Below are 22992 nucleotides of genomic sequence, written 5' to 3' on the forward strand. Positions count from 1 at the left end.
AATCGATATTCAGTAGACAGTAGAGATAGGACAGGAAGCAGATGGGAGAGGGAGATGAGAAGTGGACTCAGAAACTGACCTCAGGTCAGACTCGTGGGCGCTGGACCTGTGGGTGTGCCGCTGTGCTATGGCTCCCCCTATGCATTAGATCATTTTATATTATTTGACAGCTTTTCAATGCTTGAGTCAGAGAAGACAAATGATGTATCAGTCTTTCACTGGCCATGTGTCTTAAACAAGCATGGGCAAATCACTCAGCACTCTGTTCTACCTCCCAAAGTTGCATACATATGACATCATCATGTGTAAAGTTTTGTGTCTTTAAAATGCAATAATACTAAACACTATACAATGATTGATAAAAATGAAATTACCATTTTATAAGGCCCATCAAATATAATATACAACATTTGGTATGTTAAATGCATATTTTAAATACATGTATCAGAAATACTGACCATCCCTGCTGATTTGTCAAATTCCATCAGGCCCACAGACACACAAACAGAGACACACACACACACACACACACTGACATGCACCATAACAAACTGTGACACATATTGGTATGATAGACTCTAAACACTGACCATGATATTCCCTCTTGTTCCTTTTCCAGTGAAAAACATTACTGACTTCCTGCATCTCAGACAAACTCCATCTCCCAGCATGCAAATGTATGGAGCATACAGGACAGATCAAGGTAAGCCCCTCTCTATTACTGCTGTATCAGTTCAACCTAGTCTAGTTCTGACTGTTTCCCCCATGGTAAGATAGTGCCCTTATTTTAGTGCCCTCCCTTCGTTGTGAGATCTACAATTCTGATCCAGGTGCAAGATTAAAGGAAGCCTTTGCAGCAGCACAGATCCAAAGAGGTGAATTTGAATGTAAAGGCTTTCTCTGTCGGTATGGGTGTAGTGGTTTTGTGTTTATGTAGCGGCCCATGGCGTTGATCATCATGCGGGGTTGTTCAGGGCAGGGAAGGGAGAAAACAGGTGATCACAGCAACGTTTGTGCTCTAGTCATTAAGTGTATCCATGTTTTGCATGGAGTTTGGTTCCTTGCCCACAGAATATGTGTGGAATGTGCCTGGAATGTGTCCCAGGGCCTGTGTGTTTGCCTGGTTCCGATTACAGCCTGTTTTTGAACACCGGGCTTGTATGGTTTCTTCATCTGAGAGCCTGGGTGATTGAGAGTTCTGTGATATTTCTGCTCCACTGACAGACCTGTGGTCAAATCTGTTTTTCATTTCAACGGCTCCGCAAGGTTGGCACTGAAATGAACTGACATGGACATCTGCCGTCCGCTGAAAATAATTTTGGAACCGTGCTGGACGTCTTCGAAGTCAAAAGGCCTGTTTGCCTCCCACTACACCACCCTTCTACACCACGAGCAGGCTTCATGAAGCACTCAGTTGTGTGATGGCTTAGGAATCTATTGGTAGAATGAAAACCGCACTCTCAAGCTTTTCTCTTTTAACAATAAGACCAGTTTATTTTAGTACAGACGCGTTTCGGCCTTACGCCATCGTTAGTGTATTATTTGATGGACAGTAAATGTCTCGTAAAAGCCTTTGTTAAATTTGAACCAAAATCTACATTAATACGTCAATTTATATTTGCTCTAATTAAGGCCATTGTCGTACATGAATCAGATGTATAATTGTATACACGTGTGTAATTGATGGAATAAGACCAAAAATAGCAGGCCTACTTATTGTGGTGCCACAAACAGGACTGCAAAGAGGTAGGGAGTGAGATCAGTAGAGATATGCGTCCTATCTGATACACCTCCATCTGAAGGGCAAGAGAACAATTTGCTCTGTCCTGCTGCTGAGATAAGGCTGGTTCCCCGAAGACGAATGGACGTGTTTAAATGCCAGGGCTTTGTGAGGTGGAGGGTCGACATATGTGCTCATTTGACCCCTGGCTAAAGCCATTGATTGGAGGAAGCAGATTGTGGGGACGTTTGAACAATGGCGGAGCGGTCAGTGAAAAGAAGTGGGGACTATCACAACTGTTCAGATATGTAGGAGCCCCACTCCCCCACTCACATTCTTCTGGGTTTCTCTTCTTGCTCTCCATTTACGGTGACCATTATGTGAAAAAGACCCTGACCAACTGTTCAGTTTTACTTTATTGGATTTAGCTTTTACAGGAATTCTGTTTACATTTGGTATTTGTCTATTTTATAATAACTGTCCTAACTCTGACATTGAATCAGGATATCATGGGCCTGGCATAAAGAACACATTTTATGGTTAAACTTTACACAAAGGTCTCTTTAATCTACGTCAATTAAGTTTTGAATCACTGATAAAGCATTCATTATGGTACATAGTATAAATGAAAGTTTGGTCATGATCAAGTTCATAGTTTACTGTAGTTTACTATAGTTCATAGCTGGTCAAGTTCATAGTTTTCATATAAGGTATGCCATTTACTATTACTAGTTATGGGACCTTATAGCATCCCTAGTTTTGTGTACACCCTCAAAGAAAATGAGTGTTAAGTCTCTGTTGAGTGACAGTGTCCTATTTGCAATGACCCTTCCTGACGTGACCCATATTCTAGTGTTTGTCCGTGCCTGACCCTTTGGTCTGTTGTCATGGTGCTCTGTTGTCACGGTAGCCGTGAGAGTAACAGGACTCTCAGGCACTGCGATGGAAACACAGAGGCTCTATTGAAACATTTCTGGGACAACGGGCGCAGGCGAAGGGCGACCCTTTTCCGCTCCCGAGCTGGAGGTTGAGTTTGAGGGGCCTGGAAGAGAAGCAAATACAGATAGAGAGATGTGAGAGGCCCTGTACCTCAACACAACTCTCTCAGCGCACACACACATGTTCAGAAACGTATGAACACACATATGCACAAATGCATACACACACACACTTTCACAAACGCATGACCACACATGGACAAATACACACACACACACAGACACACACACACAGACACACATACACACACAGTAAGGCAAGTCAGGCAAGACCACATCTCCATGGTGAATCTGGGGAGTGGTTGAATGAGTGCCTGTCATTTGCTAGACTGCATTACCTATGGGAAATTTCAGCATTAGATCAACGAAAATAAAAGCTTTTTCTTAATTAGCCTGGGGCCCACATCACGCTTAATGTTCTGTGTGTGCCCAAGCTAATTCGCCCAAGGCCCGGGACTGGAGAGAGCAGGTGAAGCTAGGCAGGGCTGCTGAGGACTCTGTTTAGTCAGCAACCCTGGGCACGCTGGTAGCGGAGGCGTCCTGATGGGACTTGCTCCTCAGACGTCAGCAGATGTGCCTCTCCAAGCCATTTGTCGGCTTGCTAATTGTGCTCAGCTCAAGAGCTTGTTGTGCTGTTAATAATCTCTGTGTTTTTTTTCTTGCAAGGTAATAGGATGTGTGTTTGAGCTTTTGAATGATAAGCCAAGAAACAAAAGGCTGATCCCCAATGATAGATTGAAAAATAGATACACGGGGCAGTTGGAGTGGGCAGGTTGAACTGGCAATAGAGGGACATCTAAGACGTATTAAAAATGTCATTTCTGCTCATGACCACAGGCGTGGTTATGAGGATGAGGAGACATTATGGCCTCATGTACATGTTTGATTGTCCTCAGACTCCAGGGTTTACAACGACATCATGACTCACGCATCAGAGGCTGGCCTGCCAGACCACTCCCCTGCCTATCACCGCACTTTCGGATCTACACGCTCCGCATCCATTGGTGGAACACTGACTCGAACAGACAGGTGTGTGTGTGTGTGTGTGTGTGTGTGTGTGTGTGTGTGTGTGTTTGTGTGTGTGCTATGCTTTAAACCTATTATCATGAATGGAAACATATACAGAGGATTTGTGTAGAGAGCAATTGCTTCTGACACAGATATGATGTACATCTTGGCCATATGCCAAATTTATTTTTAATTTTAAGGGAATTAAAATTTAAATTGATTTCTATTGTGCCATTAACAAATATTTTCAAAGCCCAAGGTGTATGTATATCTGCGCTGTTTGAGAAGTGAGTTTTGGACTGCTCCCTGACCCTCTGGTTCTTTTCTCCAGCCCGGTCCAGTCCCCCTGGCAAGAGAGCCCGCTGCTGTGCCGACAGGCCTCCCTGCCCCCTCAGCGCTCTGGCGCCACGGACTACAGTCACCACTCCCCGCCCGGCCACCACCCTCACCCCGCCCCTAACGCCCACAGCTCCCCCCGGGGCAGCCAGCGCAGCCGGGCTGCCCGCTACGCCGCCTGTCGCAGCCCTGCGCGCAGCTTCGACGAGCACGACGGCCTGGGCACAGACTTCAGCACCGCAGGCCTCCTGGTGGAGGCAGAGGTCCTGAGCACGCAGCTGCACCAGCAGGCCCCCCAGCAGCATCAGCAGCTCCACCAGCCTCCCCTGCTGCCTGAGAAAAGGGTGGCCTCGGACGGGGAGCACTCCCGGGGCTCAGCCTCGCCAGCTCTCAGTGGATTCTCCAGCCCCCACAGCGGCAGCTCCCTCAGCATCCCCTTTCCCAATGTGCTACCGGATATTCAGGCCCGGGGCACACCAGGCAGGTCCTCTCCTTTACCTGGTAAACAACCCACACTTTAACCTTCTTATACCCTAACCCTAACCCTAACCCTAACCCTTCTATATTTAGTAAAAGTTTAACGTTGATTTGATCGAAAATGATTTGCATGGGAGGTGGATTGTAAGCAAATACATGATCAGGGAAAACACACTGAGGGAAAAGTAAATAGAAAATTATGTTATGTTTCGTTTTCATAGCTTAACTCAACAGAGAGAGAAAGTGTGATCAGAATCAGAATCAGATTTTATTGGCCAAGTAAGTTTGAACAAACAAGGAATTTGACCTGGTGAAATGACTCTCAATGTGCTTACACATAATATACATTACAACACAATACAAAACAAACACAATACAATACAAAAACAAACACAACACAATACAAAAACAAACACAATACAATATAAAAACAAACAGTGCAATGGTCTATGAAAGTTTGAGAAAGTATATACAGGAGCTGTGAATTGTTTCAAGTTCGATGAGCTCTAGTTTTCCCTCAGTACCAGAGAGCAGCTGGAACCTGTTATGCAGTATAGGACCCATTTCTGGTAGCAGTTTGTAGATCTGCATGTGAATAACATTTGGATTGACTGAAAGTGCACTGTGGCATAAAGTTGTGGTGATGGAAAAACTTTGGCTGTTTTCAGATGTGCTGGCTAGTAAACAGGTGACTGTGAAGTTCGTTCAGGATACATCCAAGTTTTGGTATAAGCCTGACATTGCACGGGACCAAGGTAAGAAACTGTATTTTGACTTTGCTGCGACCTCCTGTATTGCAGCGTATGCATGAAAGCCCTACAGTTGAAATAAATTGTTTTATACAACCAATGAACCAGGGACATTTGAACTCATTTCGTGGTTGAACTGATGCTTATCTTCTCCCCAATGTCCAGCCATTGCCGTCCTGAAGGACAAAGAGCCAGGCTCTTTCATCGTGCGAGACAGCCACTCCTTCAGAGGAGCGTACGGATTGGCCATGAAGGTGGCCACGCCTCCTCCCTCAGTCCTGCAGCAGAGTAAGAAAGGTAGGCATTGGTGGAAGATGAGCCAGGGGAGGGGTCGAGAAGAGGGTCACTGTACCTGCGTACAGAGTGTGACACTTTCCAGAACTTTCTCTACACAATGTCATGGGCCAGGCAGAGACATCAGCAAGGGAGCACACTTACAGTATCGGGAATTGTTCAAGTGGCATGAAAGCCTTCTAATGTTACATGGAACCCTGTCATGAACCCACGGCCAAAAGTGGAATGCGATAGGTGAACCCACACCGCAACCCCACCCACTCAACCCACCACATCTTCACCTCCACCACCCCCCCCCCCCTCCCACTCCCCCTTTGTTTCCAGGCCGAGGGCAGATACGCTACGCTTCCTGCGGCCAGACTTTGCAAGTCTTTGTGGGTTTTACAATGCAGTTCACCTAGCTTCAATCACACTGCCTGAGTCAGTCAGATAACATTACATCTTTGCAAGATGGTGACGGTGCACTCACAAAAAAGGTCTTGAAATGATTAACTGCCACACATGGGAGAAATAATTCAATTAGGTTTTAAGCTCATAAATCTGAAGTTGTTGAAGTTCAACCTTGTCAGTAAAGCTCTCTCCATTCATGTCCTATAGTATAACATTACCAAACTATTGTGAGAGGGAACCTACAGGCCTATCATAATATTCTGAATTGAATCGATTTTCTTGAGTACCCCCGTATTCATCATAACAAAAAGAACATACTTTATATAAAACGAATGTTATCACTGAATACATTCACTATTTTATTTAAACATGAACAAATGGATTATAGTTAGCCAACATTGTCCCGAGTTCTGAAATCCAGCCTGTTAAAGTGATGCCATGAGATCAGTTTCCTCTCCGAACCCTGTCTGTTCCCGAGAGGGGAAAGGAGGCAGTAGTGTGTGCCCAGTGTGTGTCACTGCCCACAATGACCAGTGTAGGCCTCACAGGTCCTTTGTTTGGGTCTAGGCCTTCATGCAGCAACAGGGTCCATCTGCTGTGACTGCATGCCCCAGACATGGCTCACATCTTACTCACCTGAAACCCTATCGCTGGGCTTTTGTCTATCAGTGTGTGTGTGTGTGGGGGGGGGGGCACCTTTTTGAGAGGATTCCAAGACAATCTGCCCTTACGAAGACCTCTTGTCAAGTAACAATACCGCACATTGGTTTGCTCTGCTTAACAATTTTTATAATGTCGTGTTTGAGGTGTTTTGTGATTTTTAGATTCCTTCATGTGTATAGTTCAGAAATAAAAAATGTTTTTCAAATTGCTAAGATGACAACAGACTGAGTGGTTGAGGCACCTTGGCATTGTTGAGAGTAAAAATCCAGAGCACTGTGTTAACTCTCTTTCCCGCTCTCTGCCCTCCTTCCCCCACACTCCTGTCTCTCCCTTCTCTCAGGAGATCTGTCCAATGAGCTGGTTCGTCACTTCCTCATTGAGTGCACACAGAAAGGCGTGCGGCTCAAGGGCTGTCCCAATGAGCCCTACTTTGGTAAGTTCTCCATCTGATGTTTACCCAACCTCCTCTCCTTGGCCTACACCAGTTCTGATATGAGTCTAGTAGACATAACCAAAGCCACTGTTTGGCTGCATCTACTGTCAGAGAAAATGTTTTCTGAGGTCTCTGTGATGTCTTTTGGTATTGGTGAAGAGAGCCCCCTTCTGGTTCAGTAAAATCACTGTTACACAGATAAGCTGTTTGTGTAAGGTTTGCCAGTAAGTGCAGTTAACTGATTTTCTATACAGGGGAACATATATGTTTTTTTTCCCGTAATGGCATACTCTGATCCATGATCAGATGTTTTCTTGATGTGGATTGAAGCAGATGGGAAACACATTTTTTGGGGGGGAATGTGTAAGTTAACCCGGTGTGTGAAATATGTGTGTCTCGCAGGCAGCCTGACCGCCCTGGTGTGCCAGCACTCCATCATGCCCCTGGCACTGCCCTGCAAGCTCATCATCCCTGACAGAGGTGAGAGGTCAACTCCCATTACCACTGCCCGATGGCAGACTTGCCTGATTGGGGGGGGGGGGGGAACCAATGAACAGACGAGCCCCAGAGGAATACCACAGTGCACTCAATCAAGAGCACACATGCCATGGGCCTGCAGTTAGAAAAGCAGGGTTTCCTAAATGTTTAGTATATGAATTATGCAGGTTTCAAATGTTTAATTTATAATAATGGATTTTATTTTTATAGCACACTTTAACATAAAAGAGGTCTCAAGGTGCTTAACAAGGTCACAACCACAATAATGCAAGGTAATAGGAGTGCAAAAATAGAAATTAAAACAGTGCATTCTAAAAACAATACAGAAAAGAAATAAAAACAGAAACCAGGACTTTAGGTGAAGGCAGATATAAATAGATGGGTTTTGAGGTGTGATTTAAAAGTAGTGAGGGAATCCAAAGCCCTAATGTTCTCTGGGAGCTTGAATTTGTCTTAAGTGAATTTTTTAAATGAAGTAAATCAATGTTTAAATGATTTATTTCAAGTGCATTCGACAAATGACAAAGAACAAATGACTGTATATACTTGGTGAAACAAGTATCCCTTGAAGAGAGAGTGAGAGCAGAAAGCTGAAAACAATATCGCATGTATCTCAAAATGTGTAATGAAATCCACCAACACATCCATTAAGCATATTCCTCTCTGCCTAATGTGAATCATGCTCCCTCTCTGGTCACTCCATTCAGATCCCCTGGAGGACGTAGTGGAGACCACCACACAGTCTATCACCAACTCTGCCACAGAGCTCCTCAAACAAGGAGCAGGTAAGCCTCGTGCCATCCCTGACTAGAATCATACATTACTCTTTATTGTACAGTTTTCTGCGTCAGTGATAAGCCAGTGAAAAGAAATACGTCTCCTTTTCCAAGCAATCATGTCTATTTTGTTCTTTGTAATCAGTTCCGTTTGTTCTCTGGTTCCCTAGCATGTAATGTGTGGTTCCTGGGTTCCGTGGAGATGGAGTCTTTGACTGGTTACCAGGCAGTTCAGAAAGCCACGAGTGAAGTGTTTAATATGGACCCTTTGCCAACCTCTACTGTGGTTCACTTCAAAGTGTCGTCTCAGGGCATCACGCTCACCGACAATCAGAGGAAGTGAGCGAAACTAAACATTTCATGCATTGACAAGTGTACACACACACACACACACACACACACACACACACACACACACACACACACACACACACACACACACACACACACATGCACACACACACACACACACACACACACACACACACACACACACACACACACACACACACACACACACACACACACACACACACACACACACACACACACACATGCACACACACACACACACACACACACACACACACACACATGCACACACACACACACACACACACATGCACACACACACAGGCTGATAAATCCCAGCCTCCAGAAGATTGACATAAGAGGAATATTCTCGCATGATAACATTCCAAAAAGCACTTCTGAAATAAAAAGGAGAAACAAATTGAACTGTGACCTGGCTAAATAAATAGCCTGACTTGTATCCAATCCAAACACCTTTGGGGATTTAAAAGAGAATGGTAGAGCAACATAACCACTCAAGGGAAGAGAGTGAAAAAAATTGTCTCTGAAGAATGGCAACACTGGTATCCTCTAGGCCGAGGAGAATTGGGTCTGTCTTCAGATATAAAGGTGGACATAACAGAATTGAAAAAATAGAATCTCAGTAATGAAAGTTGCACTGACTTTTGTTGCACCGAGTTCTTATTGTGGGGCCTTTATTTTTAATATTGTAAATCTAAACTGATAGTTTTTTTCATTTTACATAAGAGCGAATATCCTACTCTTCAACTAAGAAGTGATGCAATTACTGTAAGATGATACAAATCTGAATCATGGAATTGAAGTGACACTTCTGTCGTATACTGTATATAGGGACCTAAAGTGTGGTGCCAAGTAAATCTTATCGACTCCATATTCTGTACTACGTATATACTATAAAACTATATATTTAACTATAAATGTATTTATTTTCTGTCTCGTTTATTTACAGATTGTTCTTTAGGAGACACTACACCGTGAACACAGTCATATTCTGTGCTCTAGACCCCCAGGACAGAAAGTGAGTACATGCCTACTGACTCTTCTGCTTATGCTGTCAGAAACAAATGACCTCGTTAGGAAAAGAGGAAAACACAATTTTGCTGCATGTTGACATGAAATATTTGGGATGGTTGTTTTAAAGTAATTCATTTATGCTGAATGACTGTCCATGGTTCTCTTCGATCTGTTCTCATGTGGCTGTGGCTTAAATCATAATGATCAGCTTTGTCACCAAAAGAACAGTGGAAAGAAATGACCTGCAGTGGTGTTAGTGTGAGAGATTCACAGCACAATGTTGAGCTGAATGACTGCATAATGCTGATTTATGCTGCTCTTCCTTATCAGGTGGAGAAAAGATGGCTCCGCTACAGCTAGGTGAGTTCTCCATACATGATTCAATATTTCATATCACATGTTATGATAATAATGATTACCACATATACATTACAAATCACATGCCACTGATCAACAGGAGTACATATGATATATATGTATAGTGATATGCAGTGGTGTAGTGGTCCCTGGAGAAGTACTCTTCATTTTTTTAAGCAGCCCATACAGCACAGGATAAACGCCCTGTTTTGAGAAGTGGGTATACTCAATGCTGACTGAAAAATAAGTGGGTATACTCCGTATACCTGTGTATTCAATGGACTACACCACTGGTGATATGACAATTACATGTCTGAGTTTGTTTTATGCTTTGTACTGACCACCACCTCTACCTGTGCTATAGGATCTTTGGCTTTGTGGCGAGAAAGACAGGCACAGGACAGGACAATGTGTGCCATCTGTTTGCCGAACACGATCCGGAGCAACCAGCTAGTGCCATCGTCAACTTTGTGTCCAAGGTGATGATTGGCTCCCAGAAGAACAACTAATGTGGACTGCCTGAGTGCCTATCATAGTTACTAGGCCTGAAAGTGGTCTTTGATGCGTTCCCCTGAAATCATGGCCAATGGTCATGCATTGCCACTGAACACCTTGGAAGAGTGGGGGCAGTTGCCATAGCGATACAGTATGGGGAAAGATGTTTGTTTTGTAAACAAGATTTTGATCTTGACAAAACAAGCACTAGCTGTACTTTAAAAGTAGGGACCCGCAATCATGTATGTATATTTATGTATTAGTATGTTAAGAAATACATATTTATTTCCTCTCATCATTTCCAAACCATTTCCAAGTGTATTTTTTTCTTTAAGTCTGAAACTGTATCTACATGTGAATCAACTCTGCCTATTTGAAGCTATTTCAGGTAGCCTCCAGAAAGCATAATGACACATTATCAAAAATGTGAAAAACCATCAAGCCAGGGGTATAAAAGAGTCAGTGAACTTTGCAGCTGAGATGAAAATGTGCTGCTTTGGTGAAAGTGTATGAAAAAGCCTACTATTTGGAGGTACAAGACAAATTCTACTGCTTTTGTTGTGTATGGGTTCTTATCTTTGGTTACCCGTGAGGCACCACTGATAATATCTGTGGTCAGCCAAAGTCGTTTCAAAGTTAATATTGTTCCAAAACCTGGTCCAGTTTATAGAGCAAGTATACACTAATTTTCAGCTGAAGCCAAGCTAGATAACCTCCCCTTAAAGGTAAAGTGTGTAGTTTTTAGTGGCATCTAGTGGTGAGGTATCTTGAGTCAGTGCTTTGGTTTGTCCGTTCTGGGCTACTGTAGAAACATGACGGCGCAACATGGTGGACTCCGTGGAAGAGGACCCGCTCCCTATATAGAAAGGGATCATTCTAAGCTAATGAAACACAAAAGTGTTTACTGGTTACAGGTAATTATACACTAATGAAAACATAATTATGATTACTGTATTCCAGCTCTACTTATAGATGCCACTAAAAACTATACACTGTGCCTTTAATCTATGCAAATGATGTTTGTTGTATGTAAATACATTGAAACTGAGCTAAAACTGAGTCAATAGATATGCACATCTCTTTTATGACTAAACTCTGTGTATTTGGCCCAAGTATTTCTTTTTTCCAGATGTGGAGATTTTGAGATGTGTTACAGGACATGGATATCATAGCAATTTAACAACACAGGTCTATTTTTGTATGTCAGCCCTGATATATTGGTATTTATGATTAGATGAAATTATATTGTCCTTGAATACACTTACATTTTTTTATATGTTCAAACTATAATGCTCAATTGTGTGCTATTAGTCACAGAATTAAGAATTCAAAGTTAACATTTGAAGATTTAATTTTGAAATTGGCAAGTATATGTAATGGAGTTCATTACCTCTAAGCATTTTATGTAATAATTTGCAAAACAATATTAACTCTTGTATTATTTTAAAAGCATACCCAACAAGAGGTTATGTTGTGAGCTATGATGGGAATACTAGTATAATAGAGTAAGCATCATTTGCATCAGTTAAGCTTTATGTTTAGAATTATGTAGTGGTGTTATACAGCATGGTGATCAAAACAGTCTTATTCTAAAACCCTACCAACATACATGTATCATGTATACTGATATACAGCTAGAGTATTCCAAGCTGGTTATGGTATTCGTCATTATTCAGTGCTGTTTTTAACTGAAGCATATGGCTGTAAAGAAAATGAGCTAGATAAATATTTGAGGACACTTGGATGCTGAGCTTTTAGCAACTTGGTCTCAAATAATGTTTCTTTGTTAAAAAAAATTATAATATTATGCCTTGTGGGACCATAGAGAAGTATGGCGTTGACTAAGAATGCGTATATTAATGGAATCTGTTATTTGTCAGGATACTTCTTTTTTTTCTGAACTCAGATCAGTTGCCAGGAAATGGAATGACACTGTATTGTATTTTCTATGTATGTTTCTTGGCCTTAATGAACTATGGCCAAGCACTCGATATAAATGTGGCATTATAAGATATGGATGTAAATAAATAAAAAGGGATGTCATAAGCATTACCTTTTCATGTTATGTGGTCTTTATACAACTTTTTATGGTATGAGCTTTCCCTGTTAAAGCTTAGTGAGTACAGTATTTGTCTAATCTTATCTGCAACTATTTTTATTTTACTTTTTATAAACAAATCAATGGAGAATTTAAAAACGGTTAAATTGGTAACAAGTTTTGTTTCAGTATGGAGAACCTTACCGTTCACCATATGTATGTTATCAGAAAGATGTATCTGAAGGATAACATTTATGAAAAAAATACTTGTTCAGACCGTATCGACAAGTTAATTAAGTGTCCATTGCCAGGCCTGTGTTATTATTCATACTTTGAAAAAAAAAAACATGAGATCATAGTTATTTTCCCTTGAAAGAAGAAAGCACTCAGAAAACAGATGTGTTGGATATCCAATGGGTTTAAAATGAAAGGGTGAAAGAGGGAAGATGTTAAATGGGTGAAGACTTTTGATAATTATAACCAGTTACAGTAAAATCAGTCTATATGCTGCACTGTAAAGAGGGAAATGACAGCTTAGTTTAAGATAGTGGTAAGGGATTAATTAAAGCCTACTGAGCACAGCCATTTTTACCCTGAAAAGAAATGTAGGCTTTTCAAAGAAATATTTCCAGAAATATGTTTTCTCATGATAGTTCATTTGGGAAAGGTAAGAACTGTGCATTTTCACATTAAATATTCTAACAGTGTTGGACTCTAATTACATACGTTTTTATATTGGTCAGGTTCATTGTTTTAGCACCAAATTCTGCATTAGGTTACCTATTACACGTATGAGACTTCCTCATGTTAAGATGACCCTGAACTGCTGTAGGCCTATGATTTGGTATACACAAACTTATACAAATAATAACTCCACATCATGTCTGTTACTGCAATGGATAGATGGTTTTAGTTTTGCGAGTGGAGTTCTGGCGTTGTCAATCCCACCAGCAGGTGGCAGTAGTTGCACATGGAGCACTGAAAGAAATCTGTACAGCTTCTGTCTGAACTTTCACCATTGGTCTACTCTTTAAAGAGAACCTATTATACTCATTTTCAATGTTCATAATTACATTTTTGGGGCTACTAATTTTTATAGATTTACATGCTTCAATGTCCCAAAAACCTTTTTCTTATACTGGGCATCTCTATTTACCGCGTGTCTGAAACACTCTGCTAGAGCACCTTATGCCCCCCTCCCGATGAGCCCAACGTGATCTGATTGGTCAGCTAGGCGGGCAATAAGGATTGTGTTATAGGATTCCATCATCTTGTAGCAAAGGCAAACAGCTGGAATTCCATCGAGGCATTTCAGGCAACAGAGAAAATTGGTTTCTGTGGTTTCTGTTATTCCCTCTGGCGTTTACTTTGGGCTTTGTAACTTTGCAGGCCATTTACATGCACAAAAAAAGCTATAAACCACCCTAAGGAAAGGGGAAAATCAGAAAAGCATGAAGCTCTCTCTGTCAGTGCACTTCACATAGTTGTGTCACAACCAAAAAGTTCACTTGTACATAACCAATCATGGTTAACAGGTGCACGTAGACATACTCGCATACATACATATATACCAGTCTGTCCGTTAGTTGGTGATAACCAGGTTTTTCCTGGTGAAATTCTTTTAAAACAACGTTAATCTCAAAAGTAATCAAAGTGTCTGGTGATAATGCTCATACAAAACATAAAATACATAATTTAACAGGAAATTTGTGCAAATAAATCAGTAATGGAAGTATATCTTATTGTATATTTCATTAAATAAAATGAGTCGTTAAATTCAACTGCTTCCTACTCTAATCAGACAGCGCAGGGTGAGGTAATGGATTTTATCCAATTGACATTTTATTCTGGGCTCTGCCCTCCAAAGTGTTCACCCTGTCCTCAGTGGCAATTCATTGGAATAATAATTCATAATTCATTTGGCAATTCATAGGAAATCTCATGGTGACTAGTCTGTGAAATTGTTCTATGTCCACCATGAGTGGATCATTTGTGTAAAATCTTGTATTATTACGCAACCTTGTCAGTCAACATGCTTCTTTGGCTTGTGGTGTTGTCTTTGCCGGTTCCATAACCTTCAGCTTGTCAACAGCCCTGTACTCCAGTCCATTAGGGGATCTCAAAGCAATATTTGTATTTATGACAGTGGTGTAAGAGTGAACTTAACTTTGTAACTTTAGGGGGAGCTCAGTCGCAAAAAAGTACACATTCTTGCAAAATGGGGCTAAAATCTGAACTCTTTTACGTTTATTGTTTCTATGGCTCTATGGTTTCAATGGTTTGACAGTTTTTGATTGCATAATATTGAAATGTTGCAGTGTCAATCATGATCATGCTGCCAAGTTGCAATTGCAGCTTACATTATGTCAGACGGGTAGAATTGGGATCTGTTGATGATAAAGTTAGTTTGAACCCGACATCAAGATGACCACAATCCATCCAGACTACCCTGGTTGCAGGAAAAGCAACATTCTTTTGTGTACATTATTTAGGCCACATTATATTTGTGTTTGTAACAGAATTTGTTATTGAAACATGCGCTGTTCCGGCATGTCTACTCTGGCAATATAACATTCTAGTGGAAACCCTGATACTATGGAGTTAGATTAGTTTCATAATTCACAAACAAACGAAACGCGATTCAAACAAACGAAACGTACAGACATACACACACACACACTTACACATACACACATTTGTATGCACACACGCACCTTACAAACTACTTACCAAACCCACAAACTACTCACCAAACCCACAACCCTACAACCTTTATCACAGGTCTGTACAGACTGAAGAGAAAAGATGTGTATTTGAATATATCTAAATGTGTCACTATATGTGTGTTTGAGTGTGTGTGTGTGTGTGTGTGTGTGTGTGTGTGTGTGTGTGTGTGTGTCAGATTGTAGAATGCTATGGCAGTCTCTGTCTCTATCTCTTTTTATCTCTCTCTGTCTTCTCCTCTCTCTTTGGGGGCAGGTGGTGAAAGAGAAGAATTCCCGGGGAGGGCCGGAAGGAAGCTCACCGCCAGGTGTGTGGTTGTAGGACACGGAGTCTCCTCATCGCCCTCCCCGTTATTTATCTTGGCCTGAACATCCGGAGAAAAGAGGCAGGGGAAACTCCAGAAACCCCCAGACAAAGTCACTAAGCTCCGTGGAATGTTGCAGATGAGGGGAGTCTTAGCTTTTCAAATCCCTTTGACTCCAAGAGACTCCCAGCCTAATGAGTGGTTGCCCATTATATGAGCTATGTGCAGTGTAGTGCATTTTAATGGCAATTCTTTCATTCTATCCTGACTAAGAATTCTATCACACAGACATACTTGAAATTTTATCGTGACATGCCCCTTGCTCAAACTGTGTGCAGTGTATAACAATGTTTAAGATCTATTGTTGTTGGAGGAATGAATGCCAAACATGCTCAACATCTCTTGTCAATGCCAGATATTTGACATATATTCTCAGACAGTGAGAAGTGATTCCAGCCATGAAATATTAGTAAATATAACAGCATTACTGCTTTTGTTCCCAAATTCCTAAAAAGGTCATGTCAACATTGGCAACCCTTTCTCCTACGATGTCCCCATTTCAATGCATAAGCATGTCTACATGTCTACTATTTCCGCGGCGATCACAATCATCATGGCAACAGTATCTGTGGCATTTGCCTGACAAAAGCTACAGTCCCCATAAGAGCTACGGTTCCATTGTCTGGGTGGGTAATGAGATGTAAATGAGGTTCTGCATCATGCCACCTCCCTGCAGGTGGTAGGGACGCTGGTAGATGCGCTATGGCCTACACAGCGAGCCTTTTCCTAACCAGACCCGCCTCACTCTCACTCCGTCATGGAGGGAACTCCATTTGCTCATGATGTGTTTGCGTGAAACGGCAGAGTGTTATTTACGTTAACTTTCCCATATGCTGTAATGCGCAGACCGACACATATATTCTTTTTAATATTCAGTGTTTTACTGCATTTGCTGCTCATATCAGTTGCATCGATACAGACTCACTTCGAACACACACTGATGGAGGGCCTGGAAACCCACTTCCACTCCCTGCTAATTGGATGGTTTGGGATGGCACTGAATTAGTCGGACCCTCCACGTGGACGTGCAAATGGAGTGAATGTGGGCAGGGAGAGGGTGCAGGGGCTAGTTTGGAAAAGGCCCTGCCTCACATGAGCCAAAAATAACCCCCTGGTCTATCGAATAATTTCACAAGTTCGCACAAGGTCTTGGCTCCATCAGCTTTCATTGCAGGAATTGCGCAATGCCAACGAGGGCCAACTGTGCGCAGCCCCCCACCCCCCACCCCTTGTGTAGACACACTGAGGGACGCTAGTGGACGCTAATTGGATTTGACCATCGCACATTCATCCACGGCGAGCTTTGTCTCTTGAACAATTTTGAGGGTTCACTCGAGGTCCCGCTGAAGGTCTCGGCCCGGCAAGGGCGCCTCTCCACCAAGAATGTCAATTGCATGAGCCACTACAGTGTCAAGAGTAATGTTGCACAGCTGTGCCACGGCCATTAGTGCAAGCGAAGCCTCACCCTATTCACAGGCTTAATTGGGGGAGCAGAAAATATCCCTCCCTGCTTAATTTGGATAATTGCATAATGCCAAGCTTTGTTTGTGTTTATTCTCCACCACCCAACACCCAGTTCCTTAGCCTGGCCATTTTAGAGCCTGCTCTGTGTGTGGATTTCGGCCACAAGCTTTCAGTGTTGTGAGTCATAGACCTGTTGCTCATATCTGTGTTTCTCTGTATGTTGGAAAAACACATTTATCTGCGCGGCAGTGGAGCAGCTTTGGTAGTACAACCTGTGACTGGGATTCGGTAAAGTGAAGACGGGAATGTAATGGTACATAATTACTGTTGCTGAACTAGAACACATGCTGATTTCTTGAGCGACAGATCAATCAGTGCCCCATGTGTTGAACTTCATCTCCATTCAAGCAATCACATACTCGTCTATCCCACAATTGGTGTAGGTATTGAAGATTAAATGCTTGGCATGGCAGCAATGTGTGCAGGACAACAGTTCCTGGGGAACCATATAGGCTGCCAAAGGTATTCTTTTTGAGAATGGGGTCTTTCATTCCTTACATTCCCTCAAGGAGAAGCATTGAAATTTCTTGAAAATGGTGGGACTGAACCGCACAATTTATAAACCCAGAGAGAATGACATTCATCAAAACAGGAGAGACCATTCAAACTCCACATGCATTTGAACACAACGTTATTATGATCTTCAGGGCTAGCATATGTTTGACATTTTTGACTGCTTGAACATTAAAATCACACTAACCACAACGATTTAATCCCCCACAGAATATCTCCAGTGGGGGTACATGGAGAGAAGAAGCAGCAGCAACGAGATTTCATGAGACTTGCTGAGACACTGTAGATCATGAAGCCTTGAGGTCAATGAATGCTTTGACTGCTATGTGCAGGGTTTGCCCCCCACTAAATGAGCCCAGCCGTGGTGGGTTCCTCAGGCAGCAGTGGGGTGCCAGGCATGTCTGCTCCACATGTGTGCAAACCAGGCAGTCTGCCCTGTTGTTGTCTGGTGGGAGACGGTCACAGAAAGATGGCACAGTGATTGAACCTTGGACGGACTGTCAGTCCTTTTTTTTTTTAGGTAATTCATGTGTAATAAAATATCAACACGTGAGCAGCTTGAGTGTTTGTCTAGCAATTATTGCAGTCTCACAGATGCAACAAAATCAAAGAAGTTTTCTTTTGTGATTCCTCTGGATTCCCAGATCCTTTCTGCTGCCTCCTGACTCTCTCTCTGTTCTTCTGAGTCAGCCTTTGCATTCTCCATACCTAAGCTGTCACATCATTCAGGCTTCCAGCTCATTATTACACAACGCACTGGAGCCCCAGGGGCAAGAGTCAGGCTCGGATCCGTCCATGATGCACAGGACTAGGCAGGACCGCACCTCCTCCACAACACCTTGATATTCCATCCTCACAAGGCTGACGGCAGTAGCTGGAGCTCCCAGTCCGTCAGTCTCCCCCCTTACTTCTGACTCCACCACCTTCAGCTGTAGCTTGACTGCAGTCACCTCAACAGCTCTGTTGCTATAACACAGCTACAAAAAAAAAAAACTTTGGACTGCCTCTCACACCATAATGTAATGAAGTAGCAAAGGTTTCATACCCATTAAAGAAGTTAAAAGAGCAGGATGGAAGTTAAAGAGCAGGATGAAAGTTATTATTTTATTTTTTTTTTACAAACCAAACGGTTGTCAATGTGTCAATTGTGGTTAATCAAGGTTGTCTGTTCAGATTAGTCACATCTGCTGTATCAGCCCCTGGAGAAAAAAAAAAGGAATGAAGGATTTCACAGTCACAACTAGCCTATTCAGAAAAGTGATGTATGTGACTGTAATCTCTCTCTCTCACCACTCTTTCTTATGCTTCCTCTCCTCTTTCCTCCACGTACACAAAACACAGAACGCACATACAGCCGCAGACCACTGACACGTCAAAAATAACCGTAGAGATGCAGACATTTACAGACAGACACCTATGATTTCGTATGAGCCAGCTCATTGTCTCTGTTCAGTCTGTTTGTGTAATCCGGTATATGTGTGAGAGTATGTTGGAAAGTCTTCTCACCATGATCCAATCTAATCTCTGCTCACCAACCTTCTGTTACATAAACCTTTTGCTTTAATTTAACATGTTACAATCTGGTAATTGACACATCATGTGCATATATTCACATGCGTAGTCTACTGTACATACATGACATTACATGCAGGTATTTATTTACGTGCGCATTTGAGTGACCCTGTGGATGTATTTGTATTGCATGCATGTGTAATTATATCTCTATGATCATTGATCTATCGATGATTGGTATTTGGATGATGACTAAACCAATGTTGTTGTTGGACTCTCCTTTACATTTCCAGTGTTTCATGAGAGTGTGTGGACCTCAATGCATTTTTTCCCCCTTCTCAAGTATGCATACATGTCTGTGTGTACACTTGTACTCTCCTACGTATTTCCTAAGCTGATATTTGCCTGTGGCGTAGTTTGTGAGAGTATGTGCAGCAGCGTGCACGTGAGCTGCAAGCCCAAACATAGTTGCGCTGCATTTAGCCTGAATGCGCGCGTTTCACAATCCATCAGGCGGGTGCTGAGAGCTGCTCTCGGCATGTCTTGGTCGCGGACGGCCGTACTGTAATTAAAGCCTTGGGCTGCTCGTGGGCCCCGCCACGCCGCGCCTCTCCGAGCTGCAGCCGCTCCAGCCAGGGGCCGCCACACGTCTCACGAAAGCAAGAGGGCCCACGCCCAGAGCCTCCTGTCAGTTAATGAGAAACCCACACGGTCTAGTGGAAATACTGCAGTGCATTGCCTTTGGTGAGTGTGTGTGTGTATGAAAAATAACAACAGTGACTGAGTTTGATAAATAACAACAGTGTTACAGTGATCTATCAAAACGACTAGACCTGCTTTCCTAAACAAAAAAAAGGTTGTGAGTTACGAGAATGAACATGATTTCAAACAAGACTCGTTCTGAGATGAGAATTTTTGAGCCCGACATGAGACAGGTGGATGGGTTCTTCTTGCCTAAGTTTGACCAATGAGGAGGGCAGGGAGAAGGAGTTCATTTGCAATGGCAGCAAGAATCTCTGGGACAGATAAGAAGAATGAACAATATCTGTACATCCAGCACTGTGTTTCCATCTGTCACTGATAAAGCTGAATACACATCAAGCAGCACACAGAAGTCAGCACACCATACCGTACCATATCATACCATACCATACCATACCATACCATACCATACCGTACCATACCATACCATACCATACCATACCATACCATACCATACCATACCATACCATACCATACCATACCATACCATACACACATTTCTAAAGATAAACAGAAGTCTAGATTCAATGAAATCGACTACACAAAAACTGTATACTATGGCATATCAGGGCCAGTGTAGTTTTCATTTTATTTTGTATTACAGAGTTGGGGGAGGGGATATATTAATAGGGGGTAGATTTATGATTTAAAAAATCCCTATGAAGTCAGTCATTTACCAGAAGAAAATACTGTTTGCTCACTTTGCAAGGTTGGATCCACTGCTTTCGCTTGTCGTGTATTATGCCTGCAGTAAATGACTGAATCAAATTATACTTTGCAATCAGGAACATATTGTGATTTTAGCCCAGAATCACCATATTATTTATTAGCTTCCGTGAATTGGGCCTATTCAGAAGAAAACAACATACTGATTTCGATTAGGTTTTGTGCATCAGAAAATAACACAATTGACAGATATCACTGGTTACGTCTATGGACAATCCAAATGGGATTTATGGTACAGTGTTTGTTTTCAAGTTCAAGTTTTTAGCTTTTTTTTCTCATAAACCTGTGAGTATTTTTCATGGAAATACAACCTGTTTCATCTCAGAGTAAATTTACAACATTAATCATGGAAGTTGTTTTCTTGAAAATTACTAAAAATACTTTAGGTATTTCACCAAATAGTTGAAAGAATAATGAAGTTGACTCTTGTTCTGGTATGATGATGGTAATGCTGTTAATAATTGCTCAATGACTTGCTTGGCTGAAATAACACAGTTACCCTTCAAAGGCTGCTGCAAATACTGCCTAATAACTAACCTGAGCACCTTAATGCTGAGATTCTTTGGCCATGATCCACTGGGTGTAATTGATGACCAAGTGCGTTGAGTATTCTACCCAGGGGAGTTGTGCCTCACTCAGTGTTTATCTAGCTTACGGTCGAAGTTAGAGGTTAAAGGTCTAATTACATCAGTAGTGGTCATACAGGGCCCAAAGTCACTTCAGTAACATCTGATGAGAGTTTGCAGTAGGAGACAACTAGTTGACTTCTAGTTGGACTAGAAACCAACTCCTAACCTCCCCCTTTTGCCAAAGAGTTTCAATACTTCCAGTCGTCAGGAGAAATTAGGGTTGGTTTAGAAATGTCAGATGCTTTTGCACTATGATCATTCATTTTCTTCACATTTAACCATCGTGGAAAGATGTTTTAACATAGGTTTAGCTACACAGCTGAATGTACACTGATGTGAGCTTCAGTCTCCTACTTGGGCATCCCTGCAAGAAGCACCCAGAGGAAGTGAAGACAGGTCAGGTGGCTACTGGTGCTCCACCCACACCCATTTATGGGTACACTCAGAAACACTGGCCCCCAGCTGCTTAAACTATGTTTTTCATCCATCTGTGGTCACTGGCTCAGACCTTGAATTCCTGTGGATTTTTGTCATACTTTTTTCCCCTGACACCACAGCCACAGTATATTGCGGTTTGCTCTTCAGACCCCATCTTATAGACATATTAGCATACAACTGATCAGGGGTATATAAACACAAGAAATACTAATACAACCAAGTACACAAACAATGTGAAATGACAAAACTATATGAGGATTTGTTTTATTATGAATACAAAATGTATAGCCATGCTGTATTAGCAGTTGTTGGAAAAAATATTATAATTTGAGAAACATGTTGCATCATCTGCAACACCTGAATAACTTGACACAGCCATATGTTGACATATTGATTTGGATACAGTATATTGACACATGTCATAAGATGTAAAATATATAGCAAAACGTTGAACACAACGGGAAAGACATACTTGTAGTGCAACGACATTTCGCTAAGAATGGAAATTTTGGAAATAGCAGCCCTTTATCTTGACAACATGGTATGTCTACAATCTAAAAGCATGTTAGTGTAGGCCTAAAAGCAGAGGAAACTACATTATTTTACACATGGACTGTCTGCACCCGCAGCATTCCACCTTTCTCCCTCTGATATCCCTCGCTAGGCCCGGCATTCTTATGTGGCGCAGGAACTTCCTTAAAAAAATAGCAATAACACAAAGGTGGCAGCGAAGGGCGAAGGGAAGAAACCAGTCGCAGTCCAGCTCATCATGTGAGACAAATAGTTCGAATTCCATTCGAGGGGGTACCGCTGTAGAGCCCGCCAGTTAACGTTCGCCTGTAGCGCAAACGCTCCTTGGTCACGTCCATTCACCACGGGGGTGCATAATGCCACCCATGAAGTTTAAAGAGGGTACAATTCACGTACTCACTTTTTAACCATTTCATGTTAGTTTCCTATGTTTTATAAAAAGGAGCAGGCTTTGGATTCTCAAGGTGTAATTAGCCGTCGGAATACCCTGCGTCTTGGTATGGAATGTTCTGCTATGTTTGCCCCCAACGTTACAACCCCCCACGAACAGTTAAGTCGAGGGAGTGATAGTGCCCCCCCCCCCCACCCCAGAGCCCGCACAGGCTGCAGAACAACAAGTTCAGGGTCAGCACAGTATATTGGTCCGATCACATGAGGTCTGTTTTCACGGGCAGCCGGCAAAATGTACAT

At 42.3% G+C, this 22992-nt stretch overlaps 1 protein-coding gene across 1 annotated transcript in view; it reads left to right on the forward strand.

Annotated features, from left to right (window-relative positions):
• tns3 (tensin 3) overlaps nucleotides 1-12011 on the forward strand; it is a 39985-nt gene extending 27974 nt beyond the window's left edge. The window contains exons 16-27 of the mRNA XM_080837931.1: nucleotides 620-703; nucleotides 3615-3747; nucleotides 4058-4563; nucleotides 5208-5294; nucleotides 5454-5585; nucleotides 6976-7068; nucleotides 7471-7548; nucleotides 8274-8351; nucleotides 8513-8681; nucleotides 9625-9693; nucleotides 10020-10049; nucleotides 10411-12011. Of these exons, the coding sequence (XP_080694057.1) occupies nucleotides 620-703; nucleotides 3615-3747; nucleotides 4058-4563; nucleotides 5208-5294; nucleotides 5454-5585; nucleotides 6976-7068; nucleotides 7471-7548; nucleotides 8274-8351; nucleotides 8513-8681; nucleotides 9625-9693; nucleotides 10020-10049; nucleotides 10411-10555 (1604 nt within the window). The 3' untranslated portion in view covers nucleotides 10556-12011. The remainder of the gene's footprint in view (nucleotides 1-619; nucleotides 704-3614; nucleotides 3748-4057; nucleotides 4564-5207; nucleotides 5295-5453; nucleotides 5586-6975; nucleotides 7069-7470; nucleotides 7549-8273; nucleotides 8352-8512; nucleotides 8682-9624; nucleotides 9694-10019; nucleotides 10050-10410) is intronic.
• Nucleotides 12012-22992: the final 10981 nt, after the last annotated feature.

The sequence above is a fragment of the Sprattus sprattus genome (genome assembly GCF_963457725.1).
Source record: "Sprattus sprattus genome assembly, chromosome: 4".
Lineage (NCBI taxonomy): Eukaryota > Metazoa > Chordata > Actinopteri > Clupeiformes > Clupeidae > Sprattus > Sprattus sprattus.